The sequence below is a fragment of the Crocodylus siamensis genome, chromosome 1 (assembly GCF_052110815.1).
Source record: "Crocodylus siamensis isolate JL-2025a chromosome 1, ASM5211081v1, whole genome shotgun sequence".
NCBI lineage: Eukaryota > Metazoa > Chordata > Crocodylia > Crocodylidae > Crocodylus > Crocodylus siamensis.
Window position 1 is genome coordinate 262,708,139 of NC_143395.1, and position 22,324 is coordinate 262,730,462.

General features: G+C 40.6%; 1 protein-coding gene across 1 annotated transcript in view; it reads left to right on the forward strand.

Moving 5' to 3' along the window:
• The first annotated feature begins 2,103 nt into the window (after positions 1-2,103).
• DMD (dystrophin) overlaps positions 2,104-22,324 on the forward strand; it is a 2,140,576-nt gene continuing 2,120,355 nt past the window's right edge. The window contains exon 1 of the mRNA XM_090061814.1: positions 2,104-2,359. Coding sequence (XP_089917940.1) covers positions 2,278-2,359 — 82 coding nt within the window. The 5' untranslated portion in view covers positions 2,104-2,277. The remainder of the gene's footprint in view (positions 2,360-22,324) is intronic.

Below are 22,324 nucleotides of genomic sequence, written 5' to 3' on the forward strand. Positions count from 1 at the left end.
CAGAAGGATCTGTGTGGATCCTACCAGTCCCTGCTGATTTCTTGCCCCACACTCTCAAATTATATAATTCTTTCAGTGATTCCAGTTACTTCTACAGAGCCCAAGACAACAGAAGCATTAAGGAAAGAAAAATCCAAATGACTTTTTGTTGTTGTTCTGGACCCCCAGATTCTAGTGCCCAAGTGAAGACCGAGTTCAGCTGGGTTCTAGTTCACAGGAATGCTCTGGATTCTCGTGCAGCCTATAGGGGTTGCAAAGTCCTTCCAGTATTTCTCCCCATTTTTAAGGGCATGACTATATAATAACCCGGTTCACAGAAATTAAGCCCTGGAAGGGAGATCATTGGGTCCAGCCTCCTTGCTCTGAGCAGGAAAGACTGCTGGATGGTGCCTAGATGCAACTGGATTTGGGGAATTCTGGGCTCAAATCAAAATTTTACACTCATACTCACACACCTACACTTGTGCTCTCTCTTAAAATAAACACATGCACACACTTTTAAATTGCAGACACCACATCCCTTGCCCATACACACTCTTAAACTACACACACACTCACTCTTAGATTGCACAACCCCCACCCACATGCACACACACTTTTTCTTAAATTGTACACATGCTCTCTTAAACTGCACACCCCCCACATGCACTTTCTTAAATTACACACTCTTTAAGTTACACCCCCTGCCTCAGCTTACCATAACAGCCCCTGTTTATAACAATGCCCTACTGTTAACAGTTCCAACAGGAGGAACTGATTTCCGTTATGATCCAGCAATTTGACTAACTCTGTGACAGCAAGCCTCATTGTTTAATTAACTTTTCTTGTGGTCCTAGTGCAGTTATGCTGTACAGACATTTTTACTTCTTTCAAAGATCCTGAACCTGATGCATAGCAAGTAAGAACTCTTAGCAAGGTTTGCCTGGGGAGGGTGTGCTGAAGGAGATGAGAGTTAAATGTATCCAGCTTGTATACATTGATGGAGTTTCATAGTTTTCCCCATCTTGGGTACAGATCCTAGCTGCTTTCAGGAGGACTGGGTGCGTCTACACAGTCATTAATGTGCTTTGATTACAGTGCACTAAGTTTAGTACCAGTAATTACAATTAGGGCACTCTTACACATGCTCTGGGCTGGGGAGAGGGCAGCACTTGAATCAGTGGTCCCAAGAGCTGCGATAATTAATGTGCCACAGTGTCTCATGTATCAGTGTCTCTGGGCTTAAAATTGGTGTCAGGGACACTCATTGAATGAGCTTTAGTTTAAGTGCCCCCACTGCCATCTTTAAGTCCGGGGATGCTGATATATGAGACATAGGAGGCTGCTGGAGCGCTGTAACTATGGCGCTCCAGCAGACTTGATTAACTGAGTCGTCTCTGGCGCATTGGAATTCCAGCTCATCGGAGCAGCCTCCACGCTTGTGTATTGGTGCCCTGCATGCCCTGTAATCAATGCTACTGCACAGTAGCACTGGTGCCTCCCTTTTTCGTGATGCTAATACACAGTAGACTAATTCTACTGAGTGTTAGCACATTAGCATGGTTTTTGCTGACCATGTTAATGTTCAGTATAATTAGTGTACTGCACCTCTAGTGTCTCGTGTAGATGTGCCCAGTGTGTTATAATAGATTCGGGCTGGGACAATGTGCAGCATAGATGTATGCTTCTCGTTTTGGGGTTTTTTATTTGATTCCTCTCTGCATTAATGCACCCGTTTTTAAGTGGGAGCTGCTAAATCATTCATGCCCCTGTTTGCTTCTTTTGGCAATTTGATCTCTAATTGCTCCTGCCTGCATTGATCGTGTGTGGGGCGGGAAGGGAGTCTCTGGAGTCTCCCAAGTTGGCTGCTGATTTATTGACTCTCATTCCTCCTCCACTTTCACCTTGCTGGAGTCTCTGGCTCTATTTTAAGGCAGACGTACTCGGCTCGGCACCTGTTCTCTCAGATCCCAAGGAGCGGAGTTTGACAGCTTGCCTCCAGTGTGAGCTGTGCCTTTGGTTCATTTCATGTTTCCCTTCCAGTAGCTCCTCACTGTGCCTTGAAGGGCGGGGGGAGCCAGGCTGAGCTGATACCCTCCCTTCCCCTCCCTCTTTCCCTCCCTTCTCCCTCAGCTTCCTATAATAAAAAAAAAAAATCCTCCTTTGAAACTTTGTGTTTCTTCTGCCTTGAAAGGAACTCCAGAGAGCAGAGCCAGATCAGACAGAGGATCTGCATACTGGGGAAGACTTGGGGTGGCTTCTCCCCCTCCTCCACTCCCCAGTTTCCTTTGTTTGGCTATGGCAGAAGCAGGACATCCTGATCATCCCAAGGAAGATTCTGCAGCAGATGAGTTCAGAGAGATCATCAAGAGCCGATCTGGTAGGAACACCTTGGTTATTTACTGCGGAGGGGTTAACTCCATGTGTGCCACTGCCTTGCTGTGGTGACAGTGGTTTATTTCCCTCTTCCCTTCCATGAATAGAGAGGTTTCCCCTGAAGTTGGCAATGTGTTTGGGAAAGTTTCTCTGATGCTGCAAGGAGGAGTTCTGGGCAAATGGAAGGGCTCTATGCACACAAGGCACAAGGGTCACAGTTGTTATCTTCTACTAGCAAAGTGGCTTTATTGTGGTTTACTGAACTGAACATTTATTTCTGGTGAGCCAACATTTATTTTCCTGTCAAAAGCTGAATGTTAATGCAGGTTGAGCATCACACCCTTCTAGAAAGTGCTGACAACAAGAGAGAACTTCTGGTCAGGAATGCAAAGAAAAGATGGAGCGTTGTATTTACTTTTCGTAGCATCGATGTCCTTAGCAGGAATTGACGAACAACATTTTCAGTCTGCAGAGTAGCTTCATACTAAAACTTGTCATAGATTTATGGTGTGTATAGGACATTAGCCACAATGGTTTAAAAATGTGTTTTGTGTACACTTAGAACTAAAAAGGTCTTGGGCTCTAGTAGCATGCAAGATTGCCATGCCATTTGTGTTACAGGGCAGGTCATTAAACTGTAAATGGAAGCAGCTGTAATATTCTCCTAAAGGATAAAGTTTCAGGTGCCTGTACTCCCTCCGCTGAATTTTGGAAAAGAACCAATGCCTGGGTAGCAAAGGTATTTATAGATCATTCAGAATTTATTCATATACAACACAAGTAACACACACGGAAGAACGCATACATTTTAGTTTGTTTGCTTGTTTGCTTTTTAATAAATGTATAAGCTTATCTAATGAAGCAAAGAGGATTTTGCTTGAGGACACCCTTGAACAGTGAGATGTCTCTTCTGGGCCAGTTTGTACCACACCTACATCAGGAATAACTTATGTTCCCTGGTGTATTTTTGGAAGGTTCTGACACTGACAACATTTTGCATTGGTAGTGTCTAGAATCGAGAGTTGTTTGCCCTGAAAGAATATGTGCTTGCAGCCTTTGCTATACTGGAATTGTGCTTTATCCCAGGAGAACAAGAATCTTTTTATCTCGGAAAACACAGCAATATAAAATACTGCTTGGACTCACCGTTTCTTTAGCTATTTGTTCTTTACTTGCATCTACTACATAATGTTTTCCTTGGGTTCGGGGTCTAAAGGGACTGCATGAAACTTCAGTAAGAAGTACTGGAAAGGTTTTAACTAGGAAGGAATAATGTTGCCAGGTAGATATTGCAGCAAAGATTTTACCTTATTCATGTTTTGTTTTGTTTTTCCTGTATAACCTATGACCAACACAATTTTTTGTGTTGACAAATTGATCCTTTTTAGCAGACCCTTTGTTTGGTCAGGTTAGTTGCACTGATACTTAAAGCTGCAGAAGTAGATGAACGTAATTCCAAATTTAGCTTATATTTTGAGGAGGTGTAAAATGGAAGATGACTACTTAAAGAAATTTCTGTTTTTAAAGGGTTATCTTTTTAACATGCATTTAGTCATTAGATTGAATTAATATTATTTTGTAACAAGAAACTCACAGGCATATGTAAAGAACAACTTTGGGATTTTCCTGTTCTCCAGAGATTCTTGCCTCTGAATAAGTTTTGTGGCACCATAAGTTAAGTTTAGAGAGTTGTGGTTGGCATTTTTTAGCTTTGTTTAAAAAAAAAAAAGTTCATAACTGCTTTCTACATTCTTTTGCTTTGTGTCATTAACAGTAACTGGAGGAATAGGATAACTGGCACCCTCCAAAAACAGTAGCAAGAACATATGAAAGGAAAGAGTCATCCATACATTTCCTTGTTGCCTTTTCCCTCTGACATTTTACTGTCCTGTCTCCCAACAAATTTAGGAGGGAACTTGTTAAGCATATTATAGCACAATCGGACCAAAAAAAAAAAAACTCAGAAGGATCTGAATTATGCTTTTATTCTCTTGTTAAGCTGTAGCAAGATCCTATTTTGAATTCTAGCAGAAATCATAGAATTTGGATAGCAGGCTTTTAGGTTTCTTCATTATATTGCATCTTGAATAATTCTACTGTTGTTTGAGAGTTGATGTTCTAAATTGGCGGCCAAAACCTCGGCTGATCTGAGGATTGTGTTGTGTCGATTTAAAGAGTAAATATGATCTTTTAAATCCTTTTACAGGTTTTCTCAAACTTTTTCAGTCAGGCTTTTTCTAAGGGAGTTAGATTGTCAATATCATTGACTTTAAATGAGTGATAGACAAATCTCTAAGTAGCTGCAGAATAAAAATATGACTGCACATTTCATCAGGAAAGGAATACCTTGGAAATTCATCAGGGTGTGTGGATAAATTAAAAGGAGGGATGAAAAACTGAGTGTATTTCAAACTGGATAAAAGAGAGTGAATTTTGTCATTCTTCTTATTTTGCTAGGAATCCAGATAAGTTTATAAAGTTCATATAAAATATTTAAAAACATTTTACCGTAAAATATACTGCCTGTATGAGGTATATATGGCAAGCTGCATGAAAATATTCTCTTCTAAGGCTTATACAGTCACTTTTGAGCAGGTTTTAATAAAGGGGGAAGGATAATACATTTTACCTTACAACTCAGCTCTCTAGGGTCCCCTCCACATGTGCATTAGATCCCATTGTGCCTTTACCTGCACAACACATGCAATCATGCCTCCTGCCATGCCACACATGCATGGCAGGAGGCAGCCTTGTGAGCCAGTTCTGGGATTCCCCCATACCAGCAAGAAGCAGGTTCCTAGAGCTGGGAGCTCCAGGCACCCCAGTTGAGGGGCTCCCACAAGGGTGATTGCCCCGTATTGCAGGGGTATATGGAAATCTCCAGGGCCAGAGGATCACCACAGGGGAATTCTCCCTGCCCCAAGGGTGTAGGAAATCCCCAGATGCTGGCCATTCCCAGTGCCACAATCCCTAGGACTCAGGGGTTTTATGCTGCATATGGTGCACCTCTGTGGCTAGGAGCCCCATCCTGCTGCATGGGAGACCCTGCTATTCATGCAATTTAAAGCTCAACACCAACCAACAGTGAGTATATATTTTTGAGGTCTAACCTTATAGTTGCTTGGAGCTTTCTATTGTGTAACCGATACTTTGCACATGTAGCTGCTCTCCAGGTAATTGCATAATTGATCTGTTAATGTCACAATACCTGTGGCATGCAGAAGAAGCCTTACAATTTGAATCATGTAAAGGACACAGCATTTCCATTTCCTGAAGGATTCTAAGTCTTCTAAATTTTAGACTTGTTTTGAATCAGGACAGTATCCCAAAACTTCAAAATGCTTTGGAGGAAAAATGAAGAAAAAAAACTTTCTTTAGGGTGAATTTTAACATTTTGTGTATTGTTGTATACTATAACATTTAAGGATTTACCTTTTAAAGATTATTTGGTTGTGTCAAAACAATGAGAGCAGCGAGCTGGTGAGGCGGATTTGGGATCGGCAGAATCTGTTGCAATTCAGGCACATGAATCCAGAGCCATCTACCTCATATGGAAACATGGTTCAGTTCACAACATGCTGTTTCTGCCGCTCCTAATTTTCTGTCTTTTGTTGTCATAATAAGGTTTCAAAATACCGAGATCCTTGTAGCAGACTTCCTCCATCTGGGGCAGTCCTAGGAAATAGTCTCTATAAATGTAGAGTTCTCTATTTTTTCTAGCTGGTCTTGAGGGTATCCTTAAAGCATTTCTCTTCCCTCATCTTGAGTGTATACCTTCACTGAGCTGTGAGAATAAAACTTGCTTCAGAAATGTGGAGTTGGACATCCAGATGATGTGGCTGGTCTAGCAAAGGTCATGTCAGGTGATAATCTTCTTGCTGCTCATGGTATTTGCTTGTGAGAGAATGCTAATGTTGGTATGTCTGTCTTCCCACTAGATTCAAAGGATCTTTTGTAGGCGGCATTGATGGTACTTCCCCAGTGCCTTGAGATGTCTTTTATATGTTGTCCACATCTCAGTTCCATATGGTAAAGTGTGGTCATGACTGCTTGATAAACTGTGAGCTTGGCTTTGGACCTGACATCATGATCTTCGTCCACCAGTTTACTTAGGTGTCCAAAGGCTACACTTGCACATTTGAGGTGATGTTGGCTTTGTCTATGTTGGCCTTCTGCAAGTGATGGGTTTGAGGTATGGGAATTGCCATAGCTGGGGACTGGTCATTAAGAGCTTGTTGACTGAGGACCTTAATTTTTGGAATGTTAAGCATCAGTCCCATTTTCTTGTATGCCTTGGTAATTGGCAATTTCCTGAAGGTCTGCTTCAGTGAGGACACACTTGGGGTGACTGGTGTCTCCTGAGTCTGAGGGGGCACAATTTGTGGATGGGCCGAGGGGCAGGCCAAAAGCCCCATATCCACTCCTATACTTATATGCTATCGCTTACTGCTCCCTTCCCCCAACACACCGCTGGGCCACGCAGCAAAAAAATTGCCCCGTCCTGAGCGGTGCTGAGTCGGGGGGCCAATCTCAGGGGGTGAGGTGGGGCATATGCTCTCCCTACAAGTCACCTTTGACACACTACAGCATCATCACCTTGGGGTGGACTTGGTTTTGGTGCAGACTTAGTTGAGATTAAACTGCTTACCATTAATTTGATAGTTTAGCTCCACTCTGACTGGTAGGATGTTGGTGGTTGGATGCAGTATTGCAGTATGTAATATCAAGGAAAGTGTTGGAGTGTTGATGCAGCCTTGGAATCCCTCTAAACCTTGATGAAGTGAGGAAAACTATCAAAGAGATGACAAATGACAAGGCATCTGGAGCTGATGGAATCCCCACTGAAGTCTTCAAGCAGGAGGGAGAGGAGCTCATGTTATAGCTCCATGCCCTCATCTTAAGGATATGGAATGATGATGAAATCCCAGATGAAATTTGGGATGCAATGATTGTGACAGTCTTCAAGAAGGGAGACTGGTCCAACTGTGAAAATTACAGATGGATCCTCTCTGTCGACCACAGGAAAGGTGACTGCAAGAACCCTCCTGAACCGTCTCCTTCCATTTGCTGAAGAGCTCCTCCTGGGAATTTAGAGTGAGTTTAGGGCATCAAGGGCACAAATGACATGAAGATGTTAAACAATTTGTTTAAATCGGCAGGCCCAGTTAACAAGTATTCGAGTGTCCTAAAGGAGTTTGCTAAGGAGATTGGCCTAGCTGTGTTCATTTTTAATAAATCTGGGATTTTCCTAGTATCCCAGAAGATTTGTAGGGTGTTTATGTAGGGACACTATTTAGAAAGGAATAGCAAGATGACCCAAACACTAGATGTTAGTAGACCTGATGATTAATACAGGTAAAACAATGGAGAAAACTCATAAAAAAAGTAAAAGATAATATTATAAGCAGTGATAGTCATGGTATTATAGAAACAAACCTGATTTCTTACTTTTGAGATTAAAGTTGGTTAGTAAAGGTAACTGTGTGGGTGCATGTCATTTCACTTACTAGTACTACAAAATATCAATAAAGTGCACTGTAAATATGTCTGGTTAGACTTCGAGAGCTGGGTAACCTATATCTTAGGAAGTAGTTGTCACTGAGAAATTACAGAATTGGGTGTTCTTAGTTTAGGCCCACAAAGATCATTATGAAAGCTGAGGGAGTTGCAAATACTTGTGAGTGATATGTACTGATGGAGGGAAAGTGCATTCATACAGAGTGATCCAGGTTCTCTGGTATCTTGAACAAATTCCAAGAATTATCTATGTCCAGAAATGAGGAATATTTATCAGACCTGCAAATGGGGGACCATATCCTGGACAGCAGTGACTCTGAAAAGGGTTCAGTGATCAGGGTGGACAAGTACTTCAATTAAGCTTTCTATGTGATGCTATGGCAAATCGAAGCCAGGGATATATGTATTTTTTGCTTCTTTATATGGCATTTGATGAGTCTGGTACAAGGATACTGCATGAAGTTATGGTATCTGTGTTTTAAAAAAGGCTGTTGAAAAAACTGGAGTGCATGCAGAATATAATCACTAAAATTCCTAATACTGAGATGCTTACAGACCTCATGCTGTTTAGTTTATTAAAAAAGAAGATTGGGAATTAACTTATTATGGCATATTAGTGCTCTCATGAGGAAAATACTGTGTACCAAAGGGCTATCAGGGGGAGGCAAAGGCTGGAAACTGTAGCCAGAAAAATTCAGATTAGGAATTGGGCAGAATTTTCAAGTGAGGCTGAATTAACAACTAGAATGAACTACCAAGGCACATGATATCATCAGACTGAGCTTTGCTGCCTTTCTAAAAGTTATGTCTTAGCTAGACATGAGTTACTAGGCTTAATGCAGGGGTAACTAGGCAAAATTTAATAACTTGTGGTTAGATGAATCACACCAGGGCCAGGTACAAACGTGACACTCTTACCAGTATAAGTGATCAGAAACTGATCTATACCAATCACAAAACAGAAGTTTGGCGCACACAGGCTGGTTTAAAAATGGCAGAAGCCAGTCTAAGATTTGCTCCCCCATCCCTGTCCCCAGTAAAAGCCAGATGTGTTCCCTTTGCTACATATCCAAATTACACCGCTTGCAGAAAACCTCATAACTTTGATTTTTGCCTTGGGCTCTTTGAATGTCTGTAACTAGCTGAGATGATCAAATGGTCTCTCTTCAGCCTTGAGTTTACCATGTGGATTCTTAAATCTTCTTATTACCAAAGATCTATTTTCTAATAAATTCCCTGGTTTAACTACATATGCTATATAACTATATCTGATTACCTCATCTTTGTCAGAATTGGGTAAGGAACTGTCTCTGCCCTAAATGGCTGTACTTGCATGCACTCCATGTGTTACTTGTTATGGGTACTTTTCCTCCCAAGCCTTGCATTAACACACTATTCTGTGCATAGTACAATAATGATCCTGACTGTATGACTAATGGATATGGATTAATAGAAGGTTCACATAACAAGGTTGAACCAGATCCATCCAGACACCATGTTTAGCTGATTTAGATTTGTTGATGTAGATAGCCAAAAAATCATTATATCTTACACATTTCATCAAAAGTACGTGTTCTAAAATGGCTTCAGTACGAAGGTTAAAAACATAATGAAGGTTTGGAATATAGCTGATGATATTTGAAAGGACTTGTTATGCTAGTTAATTTGATTAGTTTAGCACTTTTATTTATGGCTATGGTTTTAAATTTTAAGCCTGCCCCAATGTCACATTTAGTGAACACATGGAGACCATGTGTTAGAAATTAAGCTGCTTAACAAAAACGGCATTTATGTTTTAATTTATCGGGACCAGATGTAGTTTCCCTTGGACTGGGCTTCCTTACTAGGCACGCAGCATAGTGTCAACAGGCTTTGGGACACATGGAGATTTTTTGCTAGAACAGTAAACTGAGAAAAATAATTAAAAAAAAAAAATAGTAGTAAACAACATTAGATTGTCAAACAACTCTTTTCAGTGAGAGAATCTGCGCTGTCCCAAGTCTGCATTAATGCAGATGTGAGACAATTAGTTATTATTAGCAGAAAATAATTACCACTAGAGTTATTATGCACCTACAGAATCATGGGCCACAGAAAGAATGGGCATTTCCAAATACTTCACTTGTTCCAAACTTCGATCAAGAATTATGGCAATACTCTCCGTTGGTAGAACAGAGAAGACTACTACTGAAGCATAGAGGCTTGGTTTGAAAAGTGAGGTAAGACTTAGCTCTAAGGCTGAGAACAAGCATGACTTCTATCCAAATCCTTTCTTCCAAAATGAAACAAGCTGTATAACTTGATCTCTGACTAAAAGAAGAGAATTCTGATCTTTAAATAGAAAACAGCAGTTATTGGATAGGAATACTGCTCTACCACAGAACAGAATTAGAGAAGTAAATAACGTGTAAGAAATTTCAGAAGCTGATTAAAATAATACTTGATTTTTTTTTCCCATTGCATCCTAATATTCATAACTTTCTTGGGCTTTAGCCATGAATCTTAAAGAGAGATGACCAGATTCTTACTGATGAGGAAACAGTAGGCCCCCAGCTATTCAGTGCTGTAGCAGCAAGCAGCTTTCTAGTCGCTCTCCACTTGAAACATTCCAAGTGGTCAAGCATATTATGAAAATATGCGCTAGACAAAAATGTATGTTAATGGCAAAGAAAAGCTAGAAAATTATGAATGTATGTAATGAAGCATGTCCTGCTGATTTTTGTTGTGAAAAATCTCACTGATTAGGTCAAACTCTTTTGCATTCTGGATGCTATTCTTCATACGCCTGGTCTCATGAAACTGGCATACCACTGTGTGCATGGGCAGAATTCCACTGTAATAAAAGCCATGAGTGTAGGCATGCCAGAAGACCCGTACAGAATGTTCATCGTGTTGGAGTATGTGAGCCAGCTTTCTATCCAAGAATGTTAAAATGGCATTTCATGCAAAGTCTCTGTGCGTAAAGCTAAAGTGATAGCTCCCCTAATTCTATCTGAGGTTTTATAATACGATCAGATTTAGCTGAAAGCTGGATCGTATTCAAAAAACAAAAAAACTTCCATGACTGCTAAGGGTGGGGTTCTGGCTCTGATGAATCACAGATAATGATCTACAGGGAAAGAAGTACCATATGTGACATCTCTACTCCTAAAAGGGCTTTGAGTGGTACTTGAACTACATTTTCTTTTTGTTCAAAATCATTTTTTGTGAGCAGCCAGACTCTAGCCTGAGCAGCCTGACAAATACAGAAGTAAACACAATAGATCTCACTTTTTTTCCCCTTCCCACTAACACTTAGGCCCAAACCCAACTGTCCTTTAGGTGGGTAAATAGTGCTTACGTGACTGGCTTCCACTGGGTAAGTGGCATGTTGAACAACATAATTCAAGATCCTGTTCCCCTGAGAGCAGTATCAGAAGGATCTGCTCTAGCCAGTTACACTCAGTAGTGATGTTATTCTAGGGTAGGTGTGTAAACTCCATCTGTGTTGCCAAAATGTTATTTGCAAAAAGGAAGAAGAGGAAGGGCTTCATACCTTTTAGCTTAATAACTTACTGATTAAATTACTTGCTCTGTGAATGGGAGACCTAGGTTTTAGCACACCCTCACCTAGAAGGGGTTTCTGCATCTTCTACATCCCAGCAAAATAGTGTAAACCTCAGGTCATGAACTAAGCATAGCCTAGAGCATCTTTCCACTTTCCTCTTGAAGCTGGTCCACTGGGCAGCCAAGAAGGGAAGATGCATGGGGCCATAAGGAAAGTAAGCCAAAGGGACTGTATCTTGGTGAGATGGGCACTGCCTTGGAAGGGATGGGGCCTAGGTTCAGGTCTTTGAACTTATTCCTGCCCCGAACTAATTAAATGCAAAATGCAGAAACACCTTTGGGAACAGAAGCCAGGCTCATAACTCAAAGTTTTCCCTTTCTTTGACACTACTCATTCTTTGAGCCTCATTCTTTCTAGCTTACGTTCCTGAACCCCATATCTTCCCTACTTGGCTACCAAGTGGACCAGTTCAACAGGAAAACTAGAAGTGTGCTCTTGGCAATATTTAGAGCACTCTATTGGGAAAGGGGAACTGTAGATTCAAACCTACTCTGAGTTGGGTGTGTGGGCTGGAAGGTAGAGCCCCAACTTCCTGAGCAGGTGCCCTAACCATTTTCTCATTGGACCAAAAGGAGCGAAGGAGAGTGAGGCCTCCTTCTCAATTTCTGTGCGATTTCCATGAAGTTAAATACCTTCTGGGGGGAGGATCTACAATAAATTGGTAACCCAACTGTTCAAAGTAACTGTGTGTAGGTGCTACTTATCCATTTATATCTGGGCCTTAATCTGGTAACTTTCTATGGTGTTACACTGCAGACTAACAAGACAACTTAACTGCATAAAAGATGCTCTCTAATCTCACCCCTACGAACATCCATCTATAGGAGAAGTAGCATAGGAAGTATGCGTGTTGGGGAAGTACAGGTAATAGCATATTAGTTCATACGCTGATGATCCTATTATGTTTTCTAACTTATTCATGCACATGAAATGCAGCCCTATTTGGCCTAACTACTACATCAATGTATGATGTATGAGTTAGTTGTCACAGGTGAATCACTAACAGTTTCCAGTAGGTTTTTAAAATGACAAATTGTAAAAACTCATATCTATTGGGCAGGTTATAAGTGCAGTGTGTTGGATGTATTCTAGATCTCCACTGATGAAATCTTGAAATCATTGGTAATGGTAACCTTCCCTTCCTTCAGTGGAAACAGGGTTTCATCCCATATTTTGAAATTTATTGCATCTGAGTTCCATATTTTTTAAAATGTTTCTTTAGAGAGAAAGAGGAGCATAATTACTTGTGCTTTGTGAATAAAGAGGTATTTTGTTATGTTAGGAAAAAGCAGGGAAGTGTGTCACTTTCTAAATTAACTCAGAAAGGCATGAGCTTTAGGCTGCAACCTACTTCGTTGGATGTTAAGAATGGACTTGTGAAAGGCATGTATACTAAATAGAAAGGAATAAGGTCTTTTTCTCTCAGTCTTCTCCTCCTTTCTATTTAAATGACCTTTTATGAATGACCTGATTTATACCAGTGTATGAACTGTAAAAGCTTGTTGTGGCTTGTTTTGCTGCAGAACGTGTTGGTGTACTGTCTATCTCATCTCATCTGCATAAAGACAGAGATCTTGCCAAAAAGATTAAAATATACTTGTTTTCCTGTTAGTACTATTAAAAAAAAAAAAAATCTCAAAACAAGCCTGTAACTTAATTTCTGCAAAGCAAGTCCATTTTCCTAGAGAGAGGGAAAGTAAAGGACAGATCAGCTGAACAGTCATTTGGTTCTGCATAATATCATAATTGGATATTATGTGAGAGAGCTATGCATTGTCAAAGAACCTGTATGTTTCCCTTAACTATTTTTTTGTATATTGTAACCTTGACAACAGTATTTTTGTTCTATAAAGATTGTGGTGTTTCAAACATAAACCAGAAGAAATGCTGTAGCGGGGTTCATTAAACCAGGCCTAAAGCAAATGCAGTGTCTGTAAACAGTTAGCTTTTTTACCTAGCACTTAATTAGCTGCATATGTATGGGTTTAATTCTTGCAAAAGAGGTAGCATATACCACAGCTGGGTTATTACTGTGAATAACTTCCCACTTTTTGTAATTGACCAGAAAATTTGTTAAACATTAAAGGTAATGGATTCATTTTCAGTAAATGACTCTCTAGGAATCTGTGTTTAGCAGTTTAGTTTAATTTTAAGCAAAAAGAAAGAGAGAGTGAGAGAGAAAATTTAAAGGTAGGGGTCATGTGCAGTGTGTGGCTTGTCTGTTAAATGGAATACTGTTTGGTTCATGGTCACCAGCAGTGAAAAAAAAAACTGACAAGAAGAGCTAGCATTTGTTAAGCCAGGGGGAGCATATTGTTTTACAGTATTATTGGCTTAGATCATGCTGTTGCATCAAATATGTGAACGGAAGCAAAAAAGGCTACATGCACATTGTAGTAATAGAAACCCTTAGCATAGCTGGGTATTCTCCCCACGCTCCTTTTTTTTGTTGTTCATTTGAGCTATGAAGAAAAGGTTAAATGCTATTTGGCTCTATTATGTTAGACAACAATGAAGCAGTGGCTCAGTTCTCCTGATGATGTTCCTAGTAAAGGTCCCTGTTTGTAATGCTCAGATATTGTCAAATAGCATGGGTATAAAAGTAATGTTATGCTCTTCAGAAACCAGGTCATAAATGGAAGTCTAAAGCACTAAAATTGCATTGTATCTTTATTTAGAAGCCATCTTCCAGTAGGCTGATTTTACCAGCAATGGAAATGTTTTCATCCTGCTGTACTTATGAGGCAACATAATGGAAGCCTCATGGAAACCTGTCTCTCTAAAGCCTCTGATGCTGCAAGCTGTTTCACATAGGTGCACTCCTATGCAAACCATCCACAAACAAGAAAAAGATTGCTTCAGATGCTTAAAACATTTTGTAACTATCTTTTTTTTCTTTGTGGGGTGGGGGTGAGTTGTATTGGCCGTAATAAGTCAGTCTGCTTAGTTGGTCGTCATCATCATGGAGTAATAGCTAGGTTTCATAGCACAAGAAAGCCTGATGTTAAAAAATTGCATTTCAATGTCCACTGACTTTGTGGGGTAGCGTTTTGTATAGGAGTCGATGCATGCAGAGCAACTTTCAGGACTGAGGGCAAAAATATAACTGTCATAATTCAAACAAGTTTCCCATTGTGCATTCATGTGTCCAGCTGTCAGGAGCTGAGACACAATTACACTTCTCAAAGCAATATCAACTTCTGCACTACATTTTGCCATTTCTTGGACCAGGGGAACTGCCCCCCCCCCCAATGATTGCTTTTTCATAGCGAAATTACACCACTGTGTAGTATGGATCCTTTAAATGCTGGAATAAAATGATCAGTACCATGTTTACACCGGTCTTCTGCTGCACAGTACACATCCACAGCTCAGCTTCAATATGATTGTGTTTTTAAGCTTAGTATTTGGGGCCTAATGAGCCAGAACCCATTCTTTGTAATCAGACAAAAATATTGTATTGAATGTCAAGGTTAGTGTTCTGCTGTCCTTTATTATACTATATTATTGATATAGGGAGTGGGTTGTGATTGAATTACACTGCAGCATGCAATCAGATAGGGATTGCAGTGCAGCTTCTAAAGCACACTTTGGCTTTTATATTGGAGATATAGCTTGGATCATCAGTTTTAAATATAGCTTCATGTTTGTTACCCAGTGAAGTAGTTAGCAAATCTTTTGTCTTACTTAAAATATAATGAATCTTCTGAAGATCTGCATAACATCTAGCAGTTGCCCAACTTGGCTTATATTGTACCTCTTTGTCGGCATGCCACCCACTGAGCATCAGATCACATGAGTTGTTAACTTCTTCACTGGAGCTACTCCCAAAGGATGTTTGCCCCATCATAAAAAAAATCCTCTTACCTTTGCTGCTTTAATTTCCATCTCCCTGAAGAAGGAATATAATTAGACAGGAAACTTAAAGCCTCCCCGCTCCTTTTTTTTAAACCTAACATTGTGCCTGAATTAAAAAGAAGGCTTTGAGGGGTGGAGGAAGGGATGGGAGATATAAAGCATATTCCAACCAACTACCAGAAGAAAAGGAGTTGCTGGATGAGTTGTGACACCAAATGCTGTTTATTCAAAAGTTGTAACATTTTGGTTTTTACTAAATAGCTGACTCCTTTTGTCTTGAGGCAGTATGGTAATAAACAGTCATTTGATACTATACTATTATTTATCTCTGATTTCATGACTTAGTGGCATTAGACTTTTATTAGACAATAGTCTGTTCTTTTCATCTTTAATACTTGGTTTTGTTTTAATTTGACATTTTAGTTTATCAGATCCATAGCACATGCACTGTAAAAACTTATCTATGCCAATATACAATATACTTTCTTTTTCTTCCCTAAAACCAGGGGAAACAGGCTGATTAATGTAACAGCTGATTGTATAATAAAGTTAGGTGATACTTTTTTGTTGTTTTTGCTGCTATCCTGCATATACTGTAAACAATTACCTTATTCCTGTGGGTATTCCAGGTAAATGAGTCTGTGAATTTGGTCCTGAAGCTCACAGGTTTATAGGAAAGCAGGGCTTGAAGGGCCACCACAAGGTCGTCTTGTTCAGTCCCCTGCTTAAAACTGGATCATTCTAGACTTAACCATCTCAACCAAGGATTGGGATTCCACAGTTTCTCTAGGCAGCCCATTCCACTGTTTGACCACCTTTCAAATCTCCAACCTAAACTTCCTCTGCTGCAACTGGAATCCAGTTTCTCCTAGTCCTGTCCTCTATGGCTGATCTCTCTCTTCTGTCTATAATTGCCCTCCACATTTTTGAAGATGGGTATCAAATCCCACTATAGTCTTTTCTTTTCAAAACTCTCTAATAAATTTTGTTTCTCTCCCATTGCTCTCCTATTCGTCCACATTTGTCTTGATGGGACACAAAACTAGACGCAGTGGGCTACTTGAGACACTAGCGGTGCAGTAGATTAATTCTACTGTGCATTTGTGTGGCACAAATCCATTAGGCCTGCGCGAAGCAGCTAGTATTTGCTTTGAATTGGGATTCAGCTGATTTGGGGGACAGTGATTTGATTTGGCTGAATCTGATTCTGAGATTTGACTGCTGCCAAATTGGCCGAATCGCACAGGCCCCATCCCCTGCCCACTCCAGCTCCCGGCTCTTTGGAGAAAAAAAAAGCCCCCACTCACCAGATGCTGCCAGGTTGGGGGGGTGGTGATCTCTGCTACCCTCCACTGCCCCATGCTGTGTGGGGGGCTCTTCCATGAGCCCCCAGCAGCCCTGAAGACGCTGCAGGATCCAGTGAATCCGAGGGGTTGTTTTTTCTTCTTAAAAGGCTAAGAGCTGGGGTGGGTAGGGCAGCCATGGCAGGGTTGGTGGGGCTGGGGGAGTGGGTGGGGATTGGGGCATGGCAGGGCCCCCCCCATTGGTTCCTTTTTCCTTCTTCCAGCCTTCCCTCCCCTGCCCCCTACTTACCAGCTCGGAGTCCAGGTCCAGCTCACTGCTGCAATGGACAGGCACTGCCTGAATCACTGAAACTGTCCAAATCTTTTCCAAATTGATTTGGAGAGCTTCAAATCGATTTGGACCTTTTAATTGGTCTCTGATTCTATTCAGATTCAGAGATTTGGCCACCAAATCAGGTTGAATCTCCTCCAAATCGAATGACCACCTGAAGCTTCACATAGATCTAAAATCCATGCTAATAAGCCGTAAAATTAGTCTACTGCTCATTAGCATCACTTAAAAAGCATGTGCCAGCACTAATGCATCAATTACAGTGCATTAAATTTATCACCTGTGATTACAACTACTAAACCTAATGCACCATAATTATGGTGCATTAATGAACACGTAGACACACCCAGTGAGTTCTCATCGCTGCTGAATAGAGCAGAAGAATCACTTCACTTGATTTGCAGGTGATACTTCTGTTAATACAGTCCAGTATACTGTTGGCCTGTTTTTGAAATGAGCACACTGTCGGCTTCTACTCAACTTATAGTCTACTGTAACCCCCAGGTCTTTCTCTGTAGTACTGCAGCTTAGCTAGTCATTTCCTGGTCAGTATTTCTACATTAGAGAGACTTCTACTTGCATAACTCTTATCATAGATCCATAGAAAGGTAGAACTGATGGGGATCTAAAGAGATGGGTCATCTGACCCACTGCCTAGTTTCAAGAATGCTGCCCCCCCTTTCCCACCATGAAAGTGTGTCTAATCTGTTCTTAAAATCCTCAGTATAGATTTCATAAACATTAGGGCTGGAAGGGACCTCGGAAGATCATCAAGTCCAGCCCCCTGCCTGAAGGGCAGGAAGTCAGCTGGGGTCATAGGATCCCAGCAAGAAAAAAATCCAATTTGCTCTTGAAGGTGTTCAGTGTAGGTGCTTGAACCACCTCCGCTGGCAGACTGTTCCAGACCTTGGGGGCTCTGACAGTAAAGAAATTCTTCCTTATGTCCAGCCTTTAACAGTCTCACAGGAGTTTATAACTGTTTGACCTCGTCATCCCTTAGGGTGCTCTGGTGAACAAATGTTCCCACAGATACTGGTGATCACCCCTGATAAACATATAGGTGGCCACCAGATCGTCCCTGAGCCTGCGCTTTTCCAGGCTAAAGAGCCCCGTAGCATTCAGCCTGTCATCGTAAAGTCTGTTTTCCTCACCTCTGATCATGTGTGTGGCTCTTCTCTGGACTCTCTCAAGCTTCTCCACATCCTTTTTGAATTGCGGGGCCCAAAACTGGATGCAGTACTCCAGCTGCGTAAGGCTGAGTACAAGGGGAGAATGACATCCCAGGATTTGCTTGAGAAGCATTTATGGATGCAAGCCAGCGTTTTGGTCACTTTACTAGCTGCAGCATCACATTGAAGGCTCGTGTTCATCATGTGGTCAGTGATGACCCCCAAGTCTCTTTCTTCTGTAGTGCTAGCACTGCTGAGCCAATAAGGATGCTGCAGGTTTTCCTCCCAAGGTGGAAAAACTCACTAGGAGGGACTCGCTATAAACTCACTAGGGGGGACCAGAAGGGTTTGGGAGAGACCTTGTTTCCCCTAGCACCCCCTGGCATAACAAGGAATAACGGCCACAAGTTGTTGGAGAGGAGGTTTAGATTAGACCTAACTGGAACCAACTTCCAAGGGCAGTGGTGCTGGCTCCTACCCTGGAGGTTTTTAAGAAGAGGCTTGATGCCTGCCTGGCTGGAGTCATCTGAGCCTAGTTTTTCTCCTGCTCAGGCGGGGGTCGGACTTTAAGATATACAAGGTCCCTTCTGACCCTACTTCTATGTTTCTATGATTTTTTTCAGTGTTAAACACCATCAGGTTCTCATCCACCCACTTCCTGAGCCTGTCCAGGCCAGCTTGGATCGCCTTCCTGTCTTCAGGTGTGGATGTTTTGCCCCAAAGTTTGGTGTCATCGGCGAACTTGGCCAGTCCACTTCTGACTCCAATGTCCACATCATTAATGAAGATGTTGAACAATATGGGTCCAAGGACAGAGCCTTGGGGGACCCCGCTGGTCACAGCACACCATGATGAGTGACTGCCATCAATTGCTACCCTCTGGGTCCGACCACGGAGCCAGTTTCCCAGCCAGCGGATCATGGTGGACCCAAGGCCACAATTGTCTAGTTTTGCCAAGAGGTGACCTTGAACTGAAATAAACTTTGGTATTCAAACCATGTTGAATACAAGAGTCTTGTTAGTCTAATCAGGATTTTAATTCAGTCTAAATACTAAATATGCAGAAAAAAATGTTTAGGCCTACCGGTACCTTTATGACTTTGAATTTGTCCTTGTTGAATTTCACCTGGTTGTTTGTGAACCTTTTTTGTTTCAGTCTATTTTTGAATCATTGAGGATCCTAGCCCTACCCATCAGAGTGTCTTCCTGTTTTGTTAAGCGTGCAGTTGATCCCATTGTCCAAATCATTAATGAAGGTATTAAACAATAGTGGACATACACTTACACTTACACAGTTAAGCATAAATATTACATGTGTGCCCAAAGTCATTTCTAAGGCCATTCTCACATTAATCTGCTTAATCTCATGGCAGATATGTATGTTGCAGAAGAGCCTGCAGCTGGCACAACTATATTTATGCATTTTTCTTAGATAATTAAGCTAATGCAATGAGGCTTTTTTGATCATTTCCTTATTGTCTCAGCTGTAATAATTTAACAAATGCTAGAGAGATAAAAAGCAAAGTGCTGGAATTGTGTGCTTCAAAATATTAAACCTGCCTAACTGAATTTTAGCTTCAATTTAAATAAGGTTACTCTTTCATTATGATAATAGGGTGGTGAGGATGCAAAGAGGTGCAGCATGTATTTGAACCAAACTTGAGGCTGTTACTTCAAAAAAATTGTAATTGGCCTGGCCTAAGCCAGAATCTTTTTGAGTAAAAACAGAGGTTGTGTGCAGCCCTCGATCTCAGCATGACATTTGCTGAGTCTATGACACCTCTTCCTTGGTTCCAAATTCCAGCTTTAAAGACTTGGAAAAAGCAACTTCCTCTAGGGAACTTAGTGTCTTTTTCACCCTCCCCTCCTTTCAGTCATCCACTCAATAGGCTGTGTTCCCACTGGCATTTTTCTTCATATTTTTCCACATATCCACTTGCTGAGTGCACCAGTACTTAGCAAGGGTAGAAATAGCTCTCTTGCTATTAGAATAGGCTTAAATATTTGGTCCCAATCTGTTTAAATTGACTAACTGGAGGAAACAAGTAATATTGCTTCTCACATAATTGATTATTTGCCAAATGTTTCCCTGCAAATTCATTATAATATTATTAGCAGCAATTTAGATGATATTCATCAAAGTACAGGAACTAGCAATTTAGAAAATACTGAGAAATATTTTTTTTTCAAAACTGTGTGTTACCTTATTAAAATCCAGTCCAATCCTAGGAACGGTGCTGGAGTTGTACATGCTTGGATTTTGTAAAAAAATACCTTTTTTGCAGACCTTCATGTCCACATGGAGGAGCCAGTGTGGTTAGAAATGGGTGTATGGTTTTTCAGAACCCAGGACAACTGGGGTTAACATGGGTTGTGGTCACCAAATGCATACAATAAAAAACCCATGATGAGTATCATGGTATAAGAACCAAAATAGAGTAGAAAATTGTTGAAGCAGTGGGTTGTGTGCATGTATTTTCAAGTGTAATTTTGACCAGTGTCATCTTCTGAAGGGACATTTGGAGTCACTTGCATGAGTTACTATAAAGAGCTCAAAATATGTATTGCTTCAATGCATGTGATGTGTGCAGTGCATAATATATAGATCTGCCTCAAATATACGGAATATGAGATCTTCTTGAGCTTATCATTAGAAATCTCTAACGGTACAGGCAAGCCATAGCCTTTTTCTGCATATTTTAGTATTTGGGATGAAATTAAAATTGTTATATTAACAAGACTTTCATTTGCCTGGCTTGAATACTAAGTTTTATTTCAATGCAGGAGTTGTCAGAGGAACTTCTACTAGCATACCTAGATTACATTGTAACAATGGCATTCAAACTATGATCATAACCTTTTTTTAACCAAGTGTCATGGCACATGGTATGTTCTGCGAGTGGTCATTCTTCTGATCCTTATGAAGATGAAAGCAGTCGTACTCATTTTAGCAGTCAACAGAAGATTATCTGTTTTACACCACTGTAGCAGTCTGATAGCAAGCTGCATCAAATCTGAACTTGTCCCTGCAAGCAAGGGACAAAAGAAAAAGTCTTCAAGGGATAAGACTTATGGTTTCACTTTGAAGTACTTGGATATTGATTTTTTTTTTTTTTTTTTGACAGAAAACTGACATATCATGGCTGTGACTGTTAACTATCGCATTAAATCCATGTCTATACTAGATTTTAACCTCAGAAACCATACTATGCATTTTGTAGAATTTATCAGTCAACAATTTTAAAGCAGACTGTGCATATTAACTGACAATATTGCTGTCACTTAAGTAGGAATTATTCAAATTTTACAGTTGGGGAAATTTTTCAGTTCAGAAGTTTGTTGTCTTTGTCTAGGTCATGCAGTGAGTTATTAACACGGTTGCCACTACAGTCCAGAATTCCTGAGGTTCAATTTAGTGATGTGACAACTGGGGCTGTGCTTCCTCACAAAACAGAGGTCATTTTAGGAAATATTTTCTAGCATGTCCTTAGGATAACTCAGGGCGGGATATAGTTACACATACAGTGAGAGAGCTTTAAAAGTTATAGTGTAGTCATAGCATAACTGGTGTGTGCGTGCATGAATTCATGTGTGCCTGTGTGCCTGAAGAGACATCTGTTCATGTTGCCACAATTGTACAGCAGGAGACAATGCTGCTGTGCCTCCAAGTATAGTTTAGCAGAATTGTTACAACAGTAACAACTACACTGAAGCCACAATTTTAACCCCTCTTTCTTCCCCTTAAGTCAGTCTTTGTATCAGAAAAGTTGAAAGAAAGGTATGCTTATTCATAAAAACAATTTTGTTTTCCTGGAATAGTGTTTCTGTGATGGTTTGTTCTTGGAAATATGTATAGAGACAGTTCTCAGTCATTATTTACATTTTTTTTCCCTCATTGAGTTCTGCTGTGAAATCCTAATCTTTTTTTCTTTTTTTGGGGGGGGCAGGGAAGCATTATCCCATAAAAAAAAAAGTGGTTTTTTTTTTTTATGAAGTCAATGCCCTGATTTAACTGAAAGATCAAACAGGAAGAGAAGTTCAAATAAAAATGTGAAAACATTTACTAAAACCATCACTAAGAATTCTTAAGAGGCAATTGCCCCTTTAAGAAAATACAAGGATTAAAAGAATTAAATGTTGATGTACTATAACTTGCAGAGATCTGGGGGAGAGGAAGGGTAGG